This window comes from Cuculus canorus, chromosome 14 (genome assembly GCF_017976375.1).
Source record: "Cuculus canorus isolate bCucCan1 chromosome 14, bCucCan1.pri, whole genome shotgun sequence".
Taxonomy (NCBI): domain Eukaryota; kingdom Metazoa; phylum Chordata; class Aves; order Cuculiformes; family Cuculidae; genus Cuculus; species Cuculus canorus.
The window spans coordinates 16,362,494-16,378,639 of NC_071414.1; the positions used below are offsets into that span (position 1 = coordinate 16,362,494).

Below are 16,146 nucleotides of genomic sequence, written 5' to 3' on the forward strand. Positions count from 1 at the left end.
AATGGTTCCGGCTATTCATGAAATGACCTCTAAATTTCAATTTTCATCCTTAACTGGGATATGTACGTCTCAAGTTATTTAAAAATCTACTTGCATAAAAACCTATGTGTTGCCCTCCCCCTACAGACTCAACTGTTTTTAAGGAGAGAACTGACTCAGTGCACAGTCAGGAAAGCCAGAAAATCATAATTCATTTGTAAATACTTTCATCCTATCACAACTATGTAAAACCAGGCTAAAAATACTCCATAAATTGATTTTATTCAAGTGCATAAAACACACTCTGCAAATGTAGCTACTGAGCCTAACATCTGCAATGTGGTTCTGGGCATCTCAGACCTTCCAGGTCTCGAATTTTTCTGCTCCTTCTTGAAGAAGAAAGCTGCATCGACAACCACCACTAAAGCACTCGGAAGGAATACGGCTGAAATCTTGCCTAGGTATAACAGCTAATTGGTGATTTTACAAATCTACATAATATTGTCCTGTCAGCAATTTTATTTGGCTTGATTGTTAATTTATAAAGTTTTACGTGTTTAGGCCTTCCTCTGTCTGAAATACATTTTTTCACGGAGTCCCAGTAAATGTGCATTCCAGAGTTTACAGAAGCAGAGTTGCCATTGTTTCATAACCATGCATAGCAATCCATAGCCTTAATTTTTATAACAATTACTGCATTTTCCAGGATGGTAGCAACCATATCTTCTTATCAGGGGTTATTGCCCTGGTATATTTAATGTCTGCTGTGCCCTCTCAGTCCAAAGGACCAACATGTATTTAAAAGCCCAAGTTGTATTCCGATTAGGAAAATACAAGAGCACTTTGAACACTGGTAGTCCTGTTTCCCTCTTGTCACTTTTGTTATCGTACTCCATCGTACAGCAATGGCAGGGCTTACAACAGTGTTAATTCCTTTGTTGTCTGGGGAAAGCACATCATTACTCACCACAACTAACTGTCCCCTGCTTTCTTGAGCCGGCTATCTCGTTCCCGTACTTATCAACACACCAGCACTGCCCTGTGCTGCCATGGCACTGAGTGGCTTTGTAATAACCTTCTTCATTGCACCGCGGGATGAAAGCACCTGAATAAAATATAAGGTATAATCAGTAATGCCTCTGTAGGAGCAAGCAGGTATATAGAGTATTATGAACGTGTCACTTATTTACATGAAGATCTTTACAGCGCTGGCAAGAAAATACATGTGATTATCTGGTGCCTAGAAGGGAGCAAAAATGATATATTATTAACTATTTTCAGCCACCCTGGTCGCTGCACAATGCATAAATGTTTGTGCATACAGAGCACATGGAAGGCGATGGCATACAACACTAGGGACATGTTCAGTCTGTCCTTGAATGATATATATGTTCGCACAGAGCCCCTTTCAGATTTAACTCGTGGTTTTAAACTTTTCTTCCCAACTAGATTATTACCCAACTTCATTAATACTGCATTTCCCTTCCATTTGCACTCCTTTAGTGTTTATCATTTAAGTCTTTCCACAACACTGTAATTATCCCTGGAAGGTATCTGCCATCTGCTTGCTATTCATACTAATCTCGAGCACAACTTCTGACTTACTGAGAGTTCTCGCGTATAAAAAAAAGTAATGCATAAGCTTTACAGAAAGGGACAACAGGATTTAAAGTCAATAAGTCTTTGGATTTAAAGCCCAAGATTTTTCTCACAATAAAACTATCATAGTTTAGCCTTGTAGAGTGTGGCTCATTCTGGCTTCTGCAGAGAAGGAAGCCCTCAGGAGAAACCTCTTTTATTGTTCCCACCATTTTCAGCAGATACAGCAAATGTACTTCAATATGAAAAGCCCTCTTGTCCTTGGAGATGAGTTAGCTTTATTCCCAGGGGAGGTCAGTACAGTCATTTTCCCTTCTTTGCCAATTGCTTCAATTTGAAACATGGCAGAAACCCACCCTTGCCCTCAGATTTCTTGTCTTAAATGATTTTTGAGAAAGTATTTCTCTCCTTTGTCAAATACACCAGTGATTTACTGGTCACGCAGTAAGTTTTTTAACTAGTTCCATGTGTACAGTGTCTTTTCAGACAGTTCATGTGTCAAAGGGGCTATTTCCACTACATTTCTCACAGAAAAAAATGAATGAGAAGGTGCTGCCCCAATGTCCTGAAATCTCCTATATAAAAGACACAATAGTGGAAGTCAATCTCATGCAAACAAACACACACAAAACTATATAAATTGAATCCCTGAATTTCCAAACTCATCACACTGCAGATCTTGTCTAATATTTGAGTGCTGCTAATGTAGGTCTGGAAGATGAGAACAGAAGCCTTTGAACAGTTGCTGAAATCTTTGTATATCTGATCAGTTTTGGAGACCACTTCATATCCATTAGCGAGAGTATTTTAAATAACTTCAATTCATGACATTACAGCGCGTTCGCTTGTAGGTACCACTTTTATGGTGAGGTACAAACGTAAGCATAATGACAACAACCAAAGATTAATTTTCACTGTTTATCAAAAAATGGTTCTAAGAAGCATGTATTTGCATTCAACTTCACCAGCTTCTGTTAAGTTACTACTCATTGTTCAATCTTTTATTCCAATTTTGATTAAGAACAGTGTTTTTTTTTCATATTTATGCTCATGTCCTGTCTTTGTTAAGCAATCTGGGTATTTATCACACTAGATACAACCTGAAGAAAAGCGCTCAGGTGCTGATTTTCAGCTGGTGTAAATCAGCACAGCAGCACCAGTGTCACTGTGGCTCCCCTATTATATCAGGTGAGCATCTGGCTCTAGAGAAGAATCAAAGGGGGAACCTCAGTGGCATTACAGGGTTAACAGAGAACAGCTTCTGCATTTTAAACTCTCTTATGCTTTCTCTTTTCCTTGGGCAATGCAACATTTCCCTTTGAAACAGGCCTTTTTGTATAGTTTCACTGTATTTCTTGTGAGGTATTAAAATATTCCACACTGACTGTAAAAGCCAGAGATTTAAAAATAAATTATGGCCCAGGCTCACTGCCAACATAACTATGTGTGGAAAGGATTCACACTTTGGGTCACAGTGTAGAGCAGAAGGTACTATTCCTTCTGCACGGGAAATTCGTGCCAATTTGTTTGTAACACCAGAGCTTTAAATATTTAGCTATACATACTAATGCCACAGTATTTGCCAGCCATCAGAGAGAAGATTACAGCGCGTCCTTTCCAATGTGCTAGGTGCAGGTGATAATCTGGTGGGGACAGAGAGTCACCGGGAGCAAGTGCTGTGCAGTGTGATGATTCATCCCGCAAATCCTACACGAATCAGGCCCTGCATTCACTAGAAATAAACTCTGGCTACAAGCTCTGCTATTCTGGAGTGGCATCCAGACAGCCTATTTAGTGGGAATATTTCACCCTATAATTTGGTTGGTGTCAGAGAACATTCAGAGGGCTTGCAAAGACAAGGGAGTTCACATTTCTTCTCCAAAGGTTCTCGCACACACAAGTGCGGAGAAGACCACTGCTGAACCAGCTTTACTATTAAGCATCACCAAACGTCACGCCCCACCGAACCGCCGCAGGCTAGTGAATCCTGCTTCCCCATCCCTCTCTGCCCCGTGGAGTATTTAATTATTCCACACGAACTTAACAGCACTGTTGCATCTATACCCTTTCTATGGCTCCAGACCTATATCTCTTCTGGGTTTTTCTGCATAATTTCCTTATCTATATAATACTTCCCTTTGTCAGGGGACATAGGGAGAATAATTGTACGTTAAAGATAGCGAAGCACACAGGTAAAAGCCTGATGGAATTAAGAGCAAGCCGGCACACAGCTCCCTGTACTAGCTATTATGCTAGCTGAATTCACAGGGCTGATGATACAGAAGAAAATAGTGACGGGAGCAGAAATTTATTACCTTAGTGATGTGGGAGAAGCATTATCAGGCTGCACAGTTGTATGCTCTAAAAGTACACTCTCTGCAGTTAATTGTACTCTAGGTAAATCTGGTAGGAAAAGATGAATAGTGCTGTTTACTTTTTAATTCAGTCCCCTGGGACGCTAGACTCTACTTGAAAGCCTCCAAATTCAATATATCTAATGGCAATGGCTTTGAAGTACTTTGTTGCAACTGTCATGTGTTGTGAAAAATATACAGAGAACAAAATATCAAAAGTCATCATTTTTTATCAATGGATACAGGTTAACAGAAATCTTCTTCAGGCATACTGTCCGGAGTGTAAATGCTGTGTTCCATATGTCAGGGACAGAGGAGGAAAGAGGTTAGTTTCTATAAACTATTAGAGGTTAGTTTCTATAAAAATACTAATCTCTCTTTTCGATCTTTGTTGCTGTTGCTACAATCGTGTTTTTTTGTCATGTGTACATTCCGGTTCCCATTTGCATGATTTTTCAGGCAGTGAAGAGAAAAGACAATGTTTTCTGCTGTATAAATAGTTACGAGATTAGATTAAAATCTCACAGACAGGTGCCATTATGCAGGCAACCTTTCAAGGTAGGTGAAGCAAAGAGTTTCTCTCTATATTATAAATTTTCTAGCTTGTGGAACAACCTATGCTTGGCACTTCTTGATTTGTTGAGCACAGCCACTTTTACCCTTCTTTTTTTTTTATACAGCTGACTAGGAGTTATTTGTGGTTAGGGACTATTCTTACTGCTTTTACTTTGTCATCGTACTCCTGCTATTGTGATCAGACCCCAGTGACATGTGGGATAACTGCTTGCATGTTGTACTGCCTGCAATATAGTCATCATTTTTCCCCACACACTGGAACAAACCACTTAAGTTTCAACCTAGATGACATTTATTGCATAGAGCAAATAGCAACAAAATATAAAATAAATAGGGGGCAGCCAAAGCTATCTTTTAGGAATTGGGTGTCTTATTCTTTTAGGTGGCTTTGAAAATCATGACACCCACGAGTCAGAAAACACCGTGATTTCCTCTGGCACAATATGTATTTGAACACAAATGCAAAATATTTACTGTATGGAGCACACGTACAACTGAGCGATCAATCCTCCAAGCGCTCCCCCAGCTCTGAACAGCAGGAGCTGTAACTCTGAAGCTTCTTAATCTTTATCTGAACTTGCTATAAAAGGATGATGGAACTAAACTACAGTCCCTGTGGCCTTTGGCCACGTGTGTTCTTATTTTAAACCAAAGAATCCAGGTTGGGATTGTTCAAAAGGTACCCGGACCTCAAGTCCAATGGCAGTGGCATCTGGGAATGGCAGGGATTGGCGAAGAGCAGCTTTGTGGAAGCCCCGTTTGCAGGGTTTGCTAATCGGTACCTAGAAATATCAGACTAAAATCGGAATGCAACCTAAGAAGCAGGCTGCGATCTGAGAAGTGTTTCAGCAGAGCTGACACGCGTGCTCTGTGCAAGAACCTGACACGGGTCCCTGATGATGGGCCTGACAGCCTGGGTCTGAGGTCAGCCAGCCTCTCCAAGGGTGAAAGGCAGGGCTTGCAGTAAACTAAGACTTTAATCTGTACTGATATGCCCACATGACTTGCCTTTATGTCCATAAATGTGCTAGGAGAGAAGTATCAGTAAGATACCACCGCATAATACTGCATGACATTAGGGCACAGAAAAAGTTACCTCACATTTACTCAATTCAACAACCCAAGCTTTTAGCAATTAAGGGGGAAAATGTCATATGTGGATTTATTTCACCTCATTTTAGATATCCACCAAAGCAGTGTAAGTTACGAACTAATTTAGGCTCCTAATTTGTCAGTAAAGAGAGAGGCAGGCATTATCGCAGCTTACAGCATGGAGCATCCTGCAGACCTCCCTGAAATGAGACGATACAAATTCCTGTTTTCATATACATGGAATATACTGAAATAGTTTTAAGGCTGACTGGACAAAATTGAACTCCAAGAAATACATACATTTCACCCTAACTGGAAGAAGACATGAACCCATGGGCTATGCACTGTGTCATCTTCAGTCACCCTTGAAAAATGGGAGATTTGAGTATCAAGCAGCCTCCGCACTTATTCTGACCTATGAGGTGATGGAGGCAATATTAAGCTCTGCACAGACAATGTTTTGCATTTCTGGAGAGCTGTAAATTAGTTCTGAACTCATTGCCACGCTGACACCTGTTCTGAATGTTGCTATCTCATTATTTGTTTAATTTCATAGTGTCAGGCTTACGCTCCGTGGTGAATATTCCTGACTCAAAACATTAGTCTCTAATTGAAAAACCATTACTGCATATAAAGTTACAATAATCACAGAAGCTTTAATTAGTTGAGTAAATGAATAGTAAGTAATCGAACTTACCCAACAGACTCTTCCCTCTACTTAGCTTTTGAATTCTATTCATTTCATTCTGGCAAGGAAGACCTAAAATATAATGTATGAGAATCAGTTTCCAGATGGTACGGGACAGACTCCGTAATGACTGGCTTCACTACTGACATGAAATGTAGACTACTGTACACCTGGGAATGGAAAAAGCCCATATGCTGGTACTGTACTGCAAAACAAATTTATGTCATTAGCTCCACTAATTAAAAAAAAAAAAAAAGCAACGCACTGTGGTTGCAAATAGTGTTTGGGGGCCATTTTAATTGTTAAACCATTTTTTCTTTCTTTTCACCAAACTGACATAATGCCAGCTCTCTAATTTATGATTTGCTAATTGACTAATTTCTGAATTAATAAAAGAGTAAGTTCTTGAGCTTTCTATCATCAATAGAGCTTATTTCCAAGACCGCGTGTACTGGCGCTTCTTTGTTTGTTTTAATGAACAAGGGATATTAATACAGTTCTTCTGTGACATTAAACATTGTTACACATTGCCCTTTCACACCAATGCTGGAGAAAAGAGCTTTGTAATGCAGCTGATTACCAATTACCAAACTATCTCTATAAGCAGATCAATCAAACCTGAAACACAGGGAGACCTAAACAACATTTTTTTTGTACTGCAAATTGCACAACTCACCGCCTGGCTTCTGGAAGCAGTAGCACCACTCGTTGTTCGAAAGCTTTCCATCTTTGAAGGAGTCGCAAGAGTTGAAGAGAGGCTTGACGCATGGCTCGTACTTATCCAGATAAATGGCACTGATCTCCGATGGATCCAGCAGCAGGTCATAGTTCATGTCAAGTTTGTTGAACATCCAGCCTAAGGAATCCTTACAGATTGGTAGTATGCTGGTGTCAAATCCTGTAAGAAGATAGGCAGATATCCCCAGCTGAACCCCAGCACGTCCATTGCACAGGAATCATTGCTAAGCTGAAGCCTTTCTAATTTTTATTACCTGGATTCTGAACATTAACCTGACTTGCTCAAAGCAGAATAAAACTCTAAGACCGAACTGATTGGGTAAAGCTTTAAACTCAAGCACAGCTACAGACTAGAGCACTACTCACACTCCTCAAAAGCCGTGGGGTAGAGAGCTGAGATTCAGAGCTAATTACTGTAATTCAAAGTTATTTTTACACAAAAAATCTCACACTTTTTAAATGTTCTCAGTCCAAGTCGGTTGCCCTGAGTTCCAAGAAACTGAAACGAGATAAGAAAAGGCTGCATCCACTGTATTTTCAAACTAGACTGTGCGTGATGCAATTTAAATTCTATTTTCCAGACTTGTTTCTAGTTCCCTGATCAAATTCTTTCACACTGTGCTCTCACCTTCCACCTCTCATCCCAGCTTTTCACTCATCAAAGCCTTGCCTCCTGTGGTGGACAACAAAATGCTTTCATCTGGATTATGAGCTGTCTGGTGGAAGCAGGGGGAGAGAAGAGATGAAGGGTCTCTTTGGCTTGCACCACTGAAGAATGGCACTGTTTCAGCCAGGAGCTCCAGAGGACTCCACATGCTCTCCTATGCCATACCAGCACTATTCTTTCTTGCAACCTCCAGCACTGTGCAACAAAAGAGGATTCTGCTTTTCCAGCACTTTGGAAACCATCATCATCACTCATTTTAATAGTCCAAATCCTTAGAAGACTGCAGCAGCAGCGGTATCACAGAAAGACCGAGTCACGCGTACAGATACCCACAACATGAGAGATACGTGTTTCACCATTCTGCAGTCTCCACTAAAACTGTAGCATCGCCTTTTTTCACAAATAAGACAAAGCATTATAAATCCATACAGATATTGTACTTTTCAATGCTTGGTACAAACACGGGCTAATTTCCAAGTCATCTACGATGAAAGAAAGTATATTTGTAATGTAGAGCTAATAAATATGAAAATAGGGCTATTGGTTTCAACAAGGACTCAGAAAGGTGCATAAATTGGCCGGGGATTGAGAGGCACCTGAGCCACATGCTCTGGGCACGGCACGCTCACACCCTCTCGGCTGCGTGCGACCTGCCTGTGCGCTATTCATTCCGCTATGGACCTTGTCAAGAAGCCTCATGAGCTTTTTCCTATTGCTGCATCTTTCATTGAAAGAGGTCAAGCTTAGCCTTATCTGCTCGAAGTGTCAAGTCCCATTTCAAGATGCTGCTTTGTTAAAAGGAAACCGAAGGTGTTGCTGGAGTCACACCGACAGGTTTGTCCAAGCTCTGCAGCCTACCTGCTATTTTAAGTATTAATCCAAAGGAGGGCAGCGCTTTATGCTGGAAGCTGTGCTTTTTGTATGCAGCTGCAGCTGAAGGTGCTCAGTGACATGGAGGAACAATCAGAAGGGTTAACTAATGGGAAGGTTTATGTCATTCATAATACATATTTCTCTAAGAAAGGAAGAAGTTAACACTATTTCCTTAGGGCTAGAAGCAGCTCAGGCAGGGAAGAGATCACACTCAACATTTCATCACATCTTTGTGTTGTTATCTCCTCTAACGTTACCTAATCAAGTTCGAGTGCAGTGAAAAGGACCGCGTGAATAGACGTAGGGAGAAAGCATGCTTGCCTTGCTGAAGCAATTAGGACAACTGACTTAAATTATTTTATTCGTCTGAAGGAGGCAAGCAGGATTTGGTCACTGTGCAAACTCTTATTGAGTTGAAGGATTTAAGAATCCTTGACTTTGCCTTTACAAGCACCAATGAGCATGGCACGCCGTCCTGCCTCGTGTGAGTGTATGCTGTGCCTGATTCCCCACCCTGGGGCTGGTGGTCAAACAGACAGGGGTGGACCACTCAATTGTATGGTGGAACAGGGACTGGTATATGCTTCAGCTACCCCAGTTAACAGTTTCCAGGAGAAAACCAGCTGGATTCCCTTTTTACTGATAACATGCCTTCTCTGGTGATGGTCCTTACACCGTCATGGCACCTACTGCTGTTAACGTAAATAACTACAAGGTCTGTTGTACAACCAGTTGAGTATGATACACGTTGCTCAGCCCTTGTGAGTCTCTAAAGATCACCTCCTAAATGGCAAAGATCAACACAGGGAAGAGAAGATCTTGCCATGAACTTGCCCCTGACAGTGTCTATGGATTATTTGAGTCTTGTTTTCCTCCCTGCTGCGAAGTCTTTATCTGTGTGTACAACACGCTCTCAGGGATACAACAGCAGCGTGCCCCCAGTACTGATCTGTCTGAGCAGATCACGAGATAGTGACTGATGTGAATACGAAGCTGCTCAGTGACACTCCATCAGGGCTTAGGTGCTAGATACAATCGTGAAAGGTCACTTATGAAGACAGTTAATTACATTAGTTGAAGAGGTTTTGATTGTAATTTCTAATTAAAAAGGGAGCTTTCGCTATTGTGACCAGAGTTCCAGATCAGGTTTATGAAGAGGCTGTATTATTAAGCAGTGCTGCATTATTAGACAGTGTGGTCTGGATGACTTTAAATATCACAGTGATAGATGCAACTTAGCTAGATGGTTATTATGAACGAAAAGGTTAATTCTTCAATTGCCCCTCAGTACGTGGTGGAAAGCGAACAGCAGTATCTACCTCCATTTCAAATGCTTTCCTTGTGAGAGCTACTGTCTATAAAATCGCCTTTTGCAACGCTGCACCTGCAGCCCTAAGCCAGGAATCCTGGATGCTTTTGGCACCCAGCAACCGGAATGAACGCAGAGTGCCCTGAACACACAACACAGGCTCTGACTCAGTGCATAACCAGGACAGCTGACGGAAAATGATTCTCAGAGCTCACCTATGTTCATTGGGAGGTCACTATGCTCCCATCCATCCACTTGGTGAGGCCAAGTGACGTTGAACGAATCAACTCCTTTTTGGAGCCTCTTGATATACTTGCTTATAAACATAATGCAGTATATTGGTCGAAATAAACTGCATACTGTAATTCTGTAACAAATTATGCGCTTATTTAACAGGCTGGATTTCTAGCTCAACAGACCCACAATAACAGTGTCCTCAGTGAGAACTCTTCCAGATCTTTCTCTGCATCAGCTCAGCTCTGCAGTGCGTCTGGTGAGAAGCAAGAAAATGGTGCAAGCTCTGTATCCCTTCTGCTTTTGGCTCCTTGGCAGAGGCCACCAACCCAGATGCTAAGTAAAGCCAGCTGTGGCGGTGGTTGCTCTCGTTTGGAACCTGCTCACAAGGACCTGGATTGAGACCATTATGTTTCTGATTCCGACTGACAGCTGTTCAGCCTCCTGATAACTTTCATTCACTACAGAACTGGAAGTAAATCAAACCGGTGACCTACATGTGAAAGTCTCATTAATACATAAAAACGCTCCATCTCCTCTGAATTAAAATGGAGTTAAATTAAAAAAAAAGTCTTTAAGTGAAAGTCCTAATTAAAAACAAACACACCTTCTGGCACAAAAAATTATTTTCCCTCTTCAGGAGTTGACTTACATGAGCCAGTTTTATTTTATTAAAGTACACTACAATTAAATTAACAGGGGAATAATTAACCTAATTTCCCTCATCACTTACTTAAAATAAAGGAAGGAGGAGAAGAAACGTTTCCCATAAAAAAATGCTTCATACTGCATAGATGTCTAGTAAAAGAAAAACAACTCCCGCTCCGACCAAAGAGACTATCTAGATACAATAAGGGAATGTTATGAATTATCAACAGGCTCAGGAGCAATTTGAATCTGATCTTACTATCTAATTAGTTTTATTATTTCCTGATGTCAAAGCATGTCCCTGAGTTGCTTATATTATTTATTGAAGAGATTTCAATTGTACAAAGCCTGCAGAAGACAAAGTTCCTGGCCTATGGTGCTTTGCTGGGATCAAGCAGATAGCTCATTGAAATGAACATCTGAGATTTCAAACACAATGACTTGCCCTCATCCCTTTCCTTTCAAGAGAGTTCAAAAAAAAAAACAAACAAAAGAGAGTGTACTTTTTTCTTCACCTGGGGGAGAATTTAATACACTCAAAAAGCTTATTTACACTCACAGGAACATCTTGAAAATTTAATGTAGCATAGAGAAATCTCTGCTGGAACACCTTCTCTAGACAGCTGATGTGTCCGAGGCATCTTAGTCACTGCATCCCACCATCTGTTCCTTTTATTGCCACAGGGCCATAACCTAAATGGATTACTTTGAGGATGTGTATGCCTTTTAAGACTCTACAGGCATAACCAAACCAGTTCAGTTTAATGAAGTGATCAGCCTGGTGAGGAGGGCAACACATGCAGAGCAATAAAAAAAGGGCAACATGTACATCAAAGTGTACTTCCAGAGCCGCGTGTGTCCTGTTTGCCAGGATTCACACATTTTTTTTTTTTCAGCTTGGGTATCTGAACTTCACTTTGAATTCTGAGCTCTGTTTAAGATGTCCTTCATTTTCACAAGTGTTTGAAGTTGAATTTAGAGGAAGCCAAATACTGCCGTCCTTACTCTGAGTGTAGTTTCAGTCCTACCAGAGAGAATTGGAGCTGCAGAATTTGGCACATACAGATTAATTCATGACTAGTGTTTCAAACTCTCAGAAAGAAAAATAAGTCCAAGTTTTGTGGCATTCAAAAACGGTGTAGGCATCTTAACTCACAAAGTTTCTTTCTTTCTCTCTTTTTTAACTGACATACAAGAAAATAAGAAAATGTGCCAAACTAAGTCAACAGTTTAAAAATGAACATTGTTGAGATCAAGTGTTTTAAGATCATCAAGGCAGCCTTTCATATAAAAGCTGCCAGGAATCAAACTAAACTAAAAAGAGATAACAGCTCCTCTGTGAATCAGAGCAAACACTGCAGAATCACCAGGAGTGTTTTTCTCACTGAAATTGCTTCAGCCAAAAAAAAAAGAGCCAACACCTTCAGGAATGAATTTGGTCTTTGGCCTTTGGCAAACTCCTCATGAGCTTACAGGTCACCTGCATGAGAAACATCCTTTTGACAGTCTGATAAAATGACATTTCATGTCATTCTGTGCCCAAAGGACTTCAGACAACATTTTAAGTGTCTGGTATTTTCAGTCATGGAGTCTGAAATGAATTCACATCTTGAAGCCATGATTAGCTGCACATCCAGTTGCCTTTTTGCACTATGGTTTGGCTCCTCTGCACGATAACAAATTTTTAAGCATGATTTAAAAAGTAAGGCATATGGTTCTAAAGATACTGACTTTGTTGTAAATACTACTGAAAGTAAAGGACATATGAAAAAGACCATTTACACAGAACACAGTCACTTCACCATATAGTTTTAAGATACAGTTACTTGGCACCAATGAATTATGACTGTAGTTTTGGGCAATATAACCTGTAGATACTGTCTTTTTTGGAAGAAGCAATTTCTTGCTACACAAGCTCAAAAGTAGCACAAAAGAAGAGTAGCTGTGAAGACACAGACCAACAGCAAGTGTCCATCCTGCGTCTGCTCTACTGCGAATTTAGCCTCTCTAGTCTCACACCACAAGGAAAACAGGGACAGATCAAAGGAGCCATAAACAGGGAACAGCTGACTGAACCCTTTAAACGCCGTGTGTGCGGACCCTGGCTTTAGGCAGCTTGTACCAGAGAATCAGGGCAGTGAAGTGAAGGTGAGTCACATACCTAGATAAAACTTGTACATCCTTCTTTGCAACCCAGGGGCCCGCGTGGTTTGGGACATACTACTAAAAAGGATTAATGAGTCCTTACAGAAAATAAATTTGCATCTGCTCTCTGATGAACATGACCTCTTTTGATGCTATTATCTGAATCCTTCCCCTCCCTGGTGGGCAAATGACATCAAAATCAGTCATGTTGGCTAAACCCGCAGAGAGTAAATGTCCTCTAAACTATTCATTTTCTTCCTTTCTTAAAAAAAACAAAAACCCACATCAAAGGAAGCAAAGATGATGTTATTCAATACCTGGGACACAACAGATTCCAGCCTTGCACACCATTTAACTATTCCAGCTCTGTGGCTGCAATGCAGATGTTCTGATTATTCTTTCTTTTACATAAGGTATTAGCAAGAAATTGAAAAATAAAATCTAAGTGAGTCCTTTGCAACATTAGCCCAATTTTCCTTATTCTTGTATGCCAGTTTTTTTGTCTCATGCCACTGACGTTGGGTTGAAAAATGCTTGGCCAAAAATAGGGAGATAAGCATATGCGATGGTCCATCCCAAGAAGTGATTTGGATGCAGCCACGCTGATTTGGAAGGTCATGGAGTTTAACTGTACAGACATGAACTATGTCATGCTAGTTAACCTCAGGGCTTGAGAAAGTCCCTGAGCAGTTTTATTTACTAGTATAAATGTGACCTCCATGGCCCTCAGACACAGTTATTTGCCTGATTAACTTGTAAAGGTCTCTCTTTCTCTGACTGCCAGTTTTTAGGGCAGTTTGGGCCACAAAGAGCACAGGACAACTGTAGCTCCTTTAGAAAATAGTGCAGCTATTTATCTGCAGGATCAGGTCTCCTGGTGGCACCTGCTTGTCAGGACATTGTAGCACTAACAGCTGTGCTCAGCTAATGCTCTCTCAGGCTGGGAAGCTGTCTACAACACTCTGTGTTCAACAAGAAAAGTGTTTTCTTACTGCCTTGTGCCGTCTCCGAGCTTGTTGGTTTGATGACACGATTTGCGTCCTCATGAAGAGCACCGAACCAGTCTTTTAGTCGCGATGCGAGATTTCTCAATTCTTTGTCTGTGCAAGCTAGAAAAAGAAGAAAGGACCAGTCTGAATCAAGAGCACTTGCAAAAAAAACTTTTTTCCATATAGTCTATTAGAAAAATATTGTTTATGGTTGTAAAGTCCTTCTTATTAAGAGTTCTGAAGCAGAAGATGACAGAGAAAAGGATGCAAGTTAGAAAGAAAATGTAAGTCAGTATGAACTATAAGTTGTGCTCAAGCATCTCTTCAGTAGCTGGCATGATTTGTGATGGAAGAAGTGGCACGTGGAGCTACCTGCAGGTTCTCAATTAGAGCTATGTGACTATTTAACTTACATGCTTTCACCTTTTAGGATTTCAGAGAAAAATATCAGTCAAACAGATGGGGAGGAGGGACATACTCGCCTAGACATACCACTTGAACAAGAAGCTAGGAATAATTTATAAACACATTTGGCTTAGTAGAAGGCTATTATCACAGTAATAGGGAATGTACATACATTTTCTATACATACAAAAGAAAATTGTTATGTTGCTCCAGTTCTACTGCAAATGAGACTTTGCCACCACTGATGGTTGTCAATTCCATTTTGTTAGTGAGGTAAAACATTCTTTCCTTACAAATTTTTACTGAGAAGTATCTAATTTTTTCCAGAAATTCCTGCCAAGACATTCATGTCCAGTTGAAAGAAATATTTTTAAGGAAGAAAGCTGCATTAGTCACCAGTTTCTGTCAGAAAAAATATTCTTGTTTCTGTATCATGCTTAGTGCTTAAAATTCACATGCTCAGACAATTTTATTATTCCTGCGGTGCACTCATTCTACATTTTAAATGACATTTCTTGGAATACAGAGCAAGATTTTATGCCATAGAGGCAGACATCCTTCACAGAGCAAGCCACAATACATCTTCTTCAATTCACTGCACACTATAATATTCCTCCTTCCACCTTATTGAAGAACAATTGAGTCCCACGGCTTGTCTTCCCAAGTTAAACTCACTGCTCCAATGACTGCAATGAACTGGCTGATATCTCACGGCTGTGGTGAATATTTGTTCTCATGTTTTTTTGGGGGTCAGAAATAACTCTGAAGTTAGAGACAGGACATTACAGCCTTTTCTAAGTGGAATTTTTTTTGCATATTGACGTGGGGGGACGTCCCGTTTTTCTGTAATGCTCAAAGAGCTTGATTTTCCTACTGAAGTGAAAACAATGAAGATCACTATCCCACTAAGGCTGAGTCCAGGTAAGGAAAAAGTATGTCGTAAAGAAAACAACAATACATGTAAAAGAAATGGAAGACAATGCAATATTAGCCGTAAAAAATGGCTTATTGAAAAAGCTTATCACTTCATTTTCTTACCTTAGCATTATATTTTATTCATTAGAAACTACTTTATCTTTGCAAGTTCAGACAAAAATCAGAGTGATAAGATTTTTGAGCCCCCATGCCATCTTTTCTATACGGAACATCTCATGCTGCTGTTGTTCCTTGGCTGTTATTCATAAACAAAGTCTTTTATCACAGAAAAATTGCAACACAAGCAATAGCACAACAAATTCCATCATCCTGCCTGTAATAAGGAGATATTGCCTGAAGGGGTGAAGGGTAGGAAGAAAACTAATTTTATAGGTAATAAATATTCAGGAATGAACAAGTTTGAGACAGGTATAAATGATTTCTTGTTTTGTGAATTTAGATCCATAAAGATAAAGAATTTTCTCTCACTTGCTAATTTCAATAGGAGCTGAGCACCTAAGTACATGTTAGAAGTGATGGAGATAACTTCTTTTACATGGGATGGGACAGACTGTTCCTGCCCCCCCATTGAATTGTTATCAGCTGATTTTCATCAGACATAATTTTTGGCAAAATATTATTAGGTAACTACAGCAACATGAGACACCACAGTTCAATATTCTGTCTTCACAAATGTTTTCTGAGAAGGTATGTACAGATAATCATATAATCTTCCAGATTTAAAAGCAGGGAGTGTCTTTTTCTTTCCCTTTGCCAAGTAGCTGTCTTGTCCTTTGAAAGTCAATTTTGCAAAGGAGAAAAGAGAAATTCAGTGTATAACAAGTAAGTGTTGTTTAGCCAATATCTCTTACGTGACAGGTTATCCATCTGTCCAGAGTATTTCACAAATGTAATCTCCAGTCAAAACTGCACAT

General features: G+C 40.2%; 1 protein-coding gene across 1 annotated transcript in view; it reads right to left on the reverse strand.

Moving 5' to 3' along the window:
• Nucleotides 1–16,146, reverse strand: part of SPOCK1 (SPARC (osteonectin), cwcv and kazal like domains proteoglycan 1) — a 294,412-nt gene that overhangs the window by 4,656 nt on the left and 273,610 nt on the right. Inside the window, exons 7-10 of the mRNA XM_054079892.1 lie at nt 13,895–14,011; nt 6,965–7,186; nt 6,298–6,360; nt 947–1,084 (exon numbers count right to left, since the gene is read on the reverse strand). Coding sequence (XP_053935867.1) covers nt 947–1,084; nt 6,298–6,360; nt 6,965–7,186; nt 13,895–14,011 — 540 coding nt within the window. The remainder of the gene's footprint in view (nt 1–946; nt 1,085–6,297; nt 6,361–6,964; nt 7,187–13,894; nt 14,012–16,146) is intronic.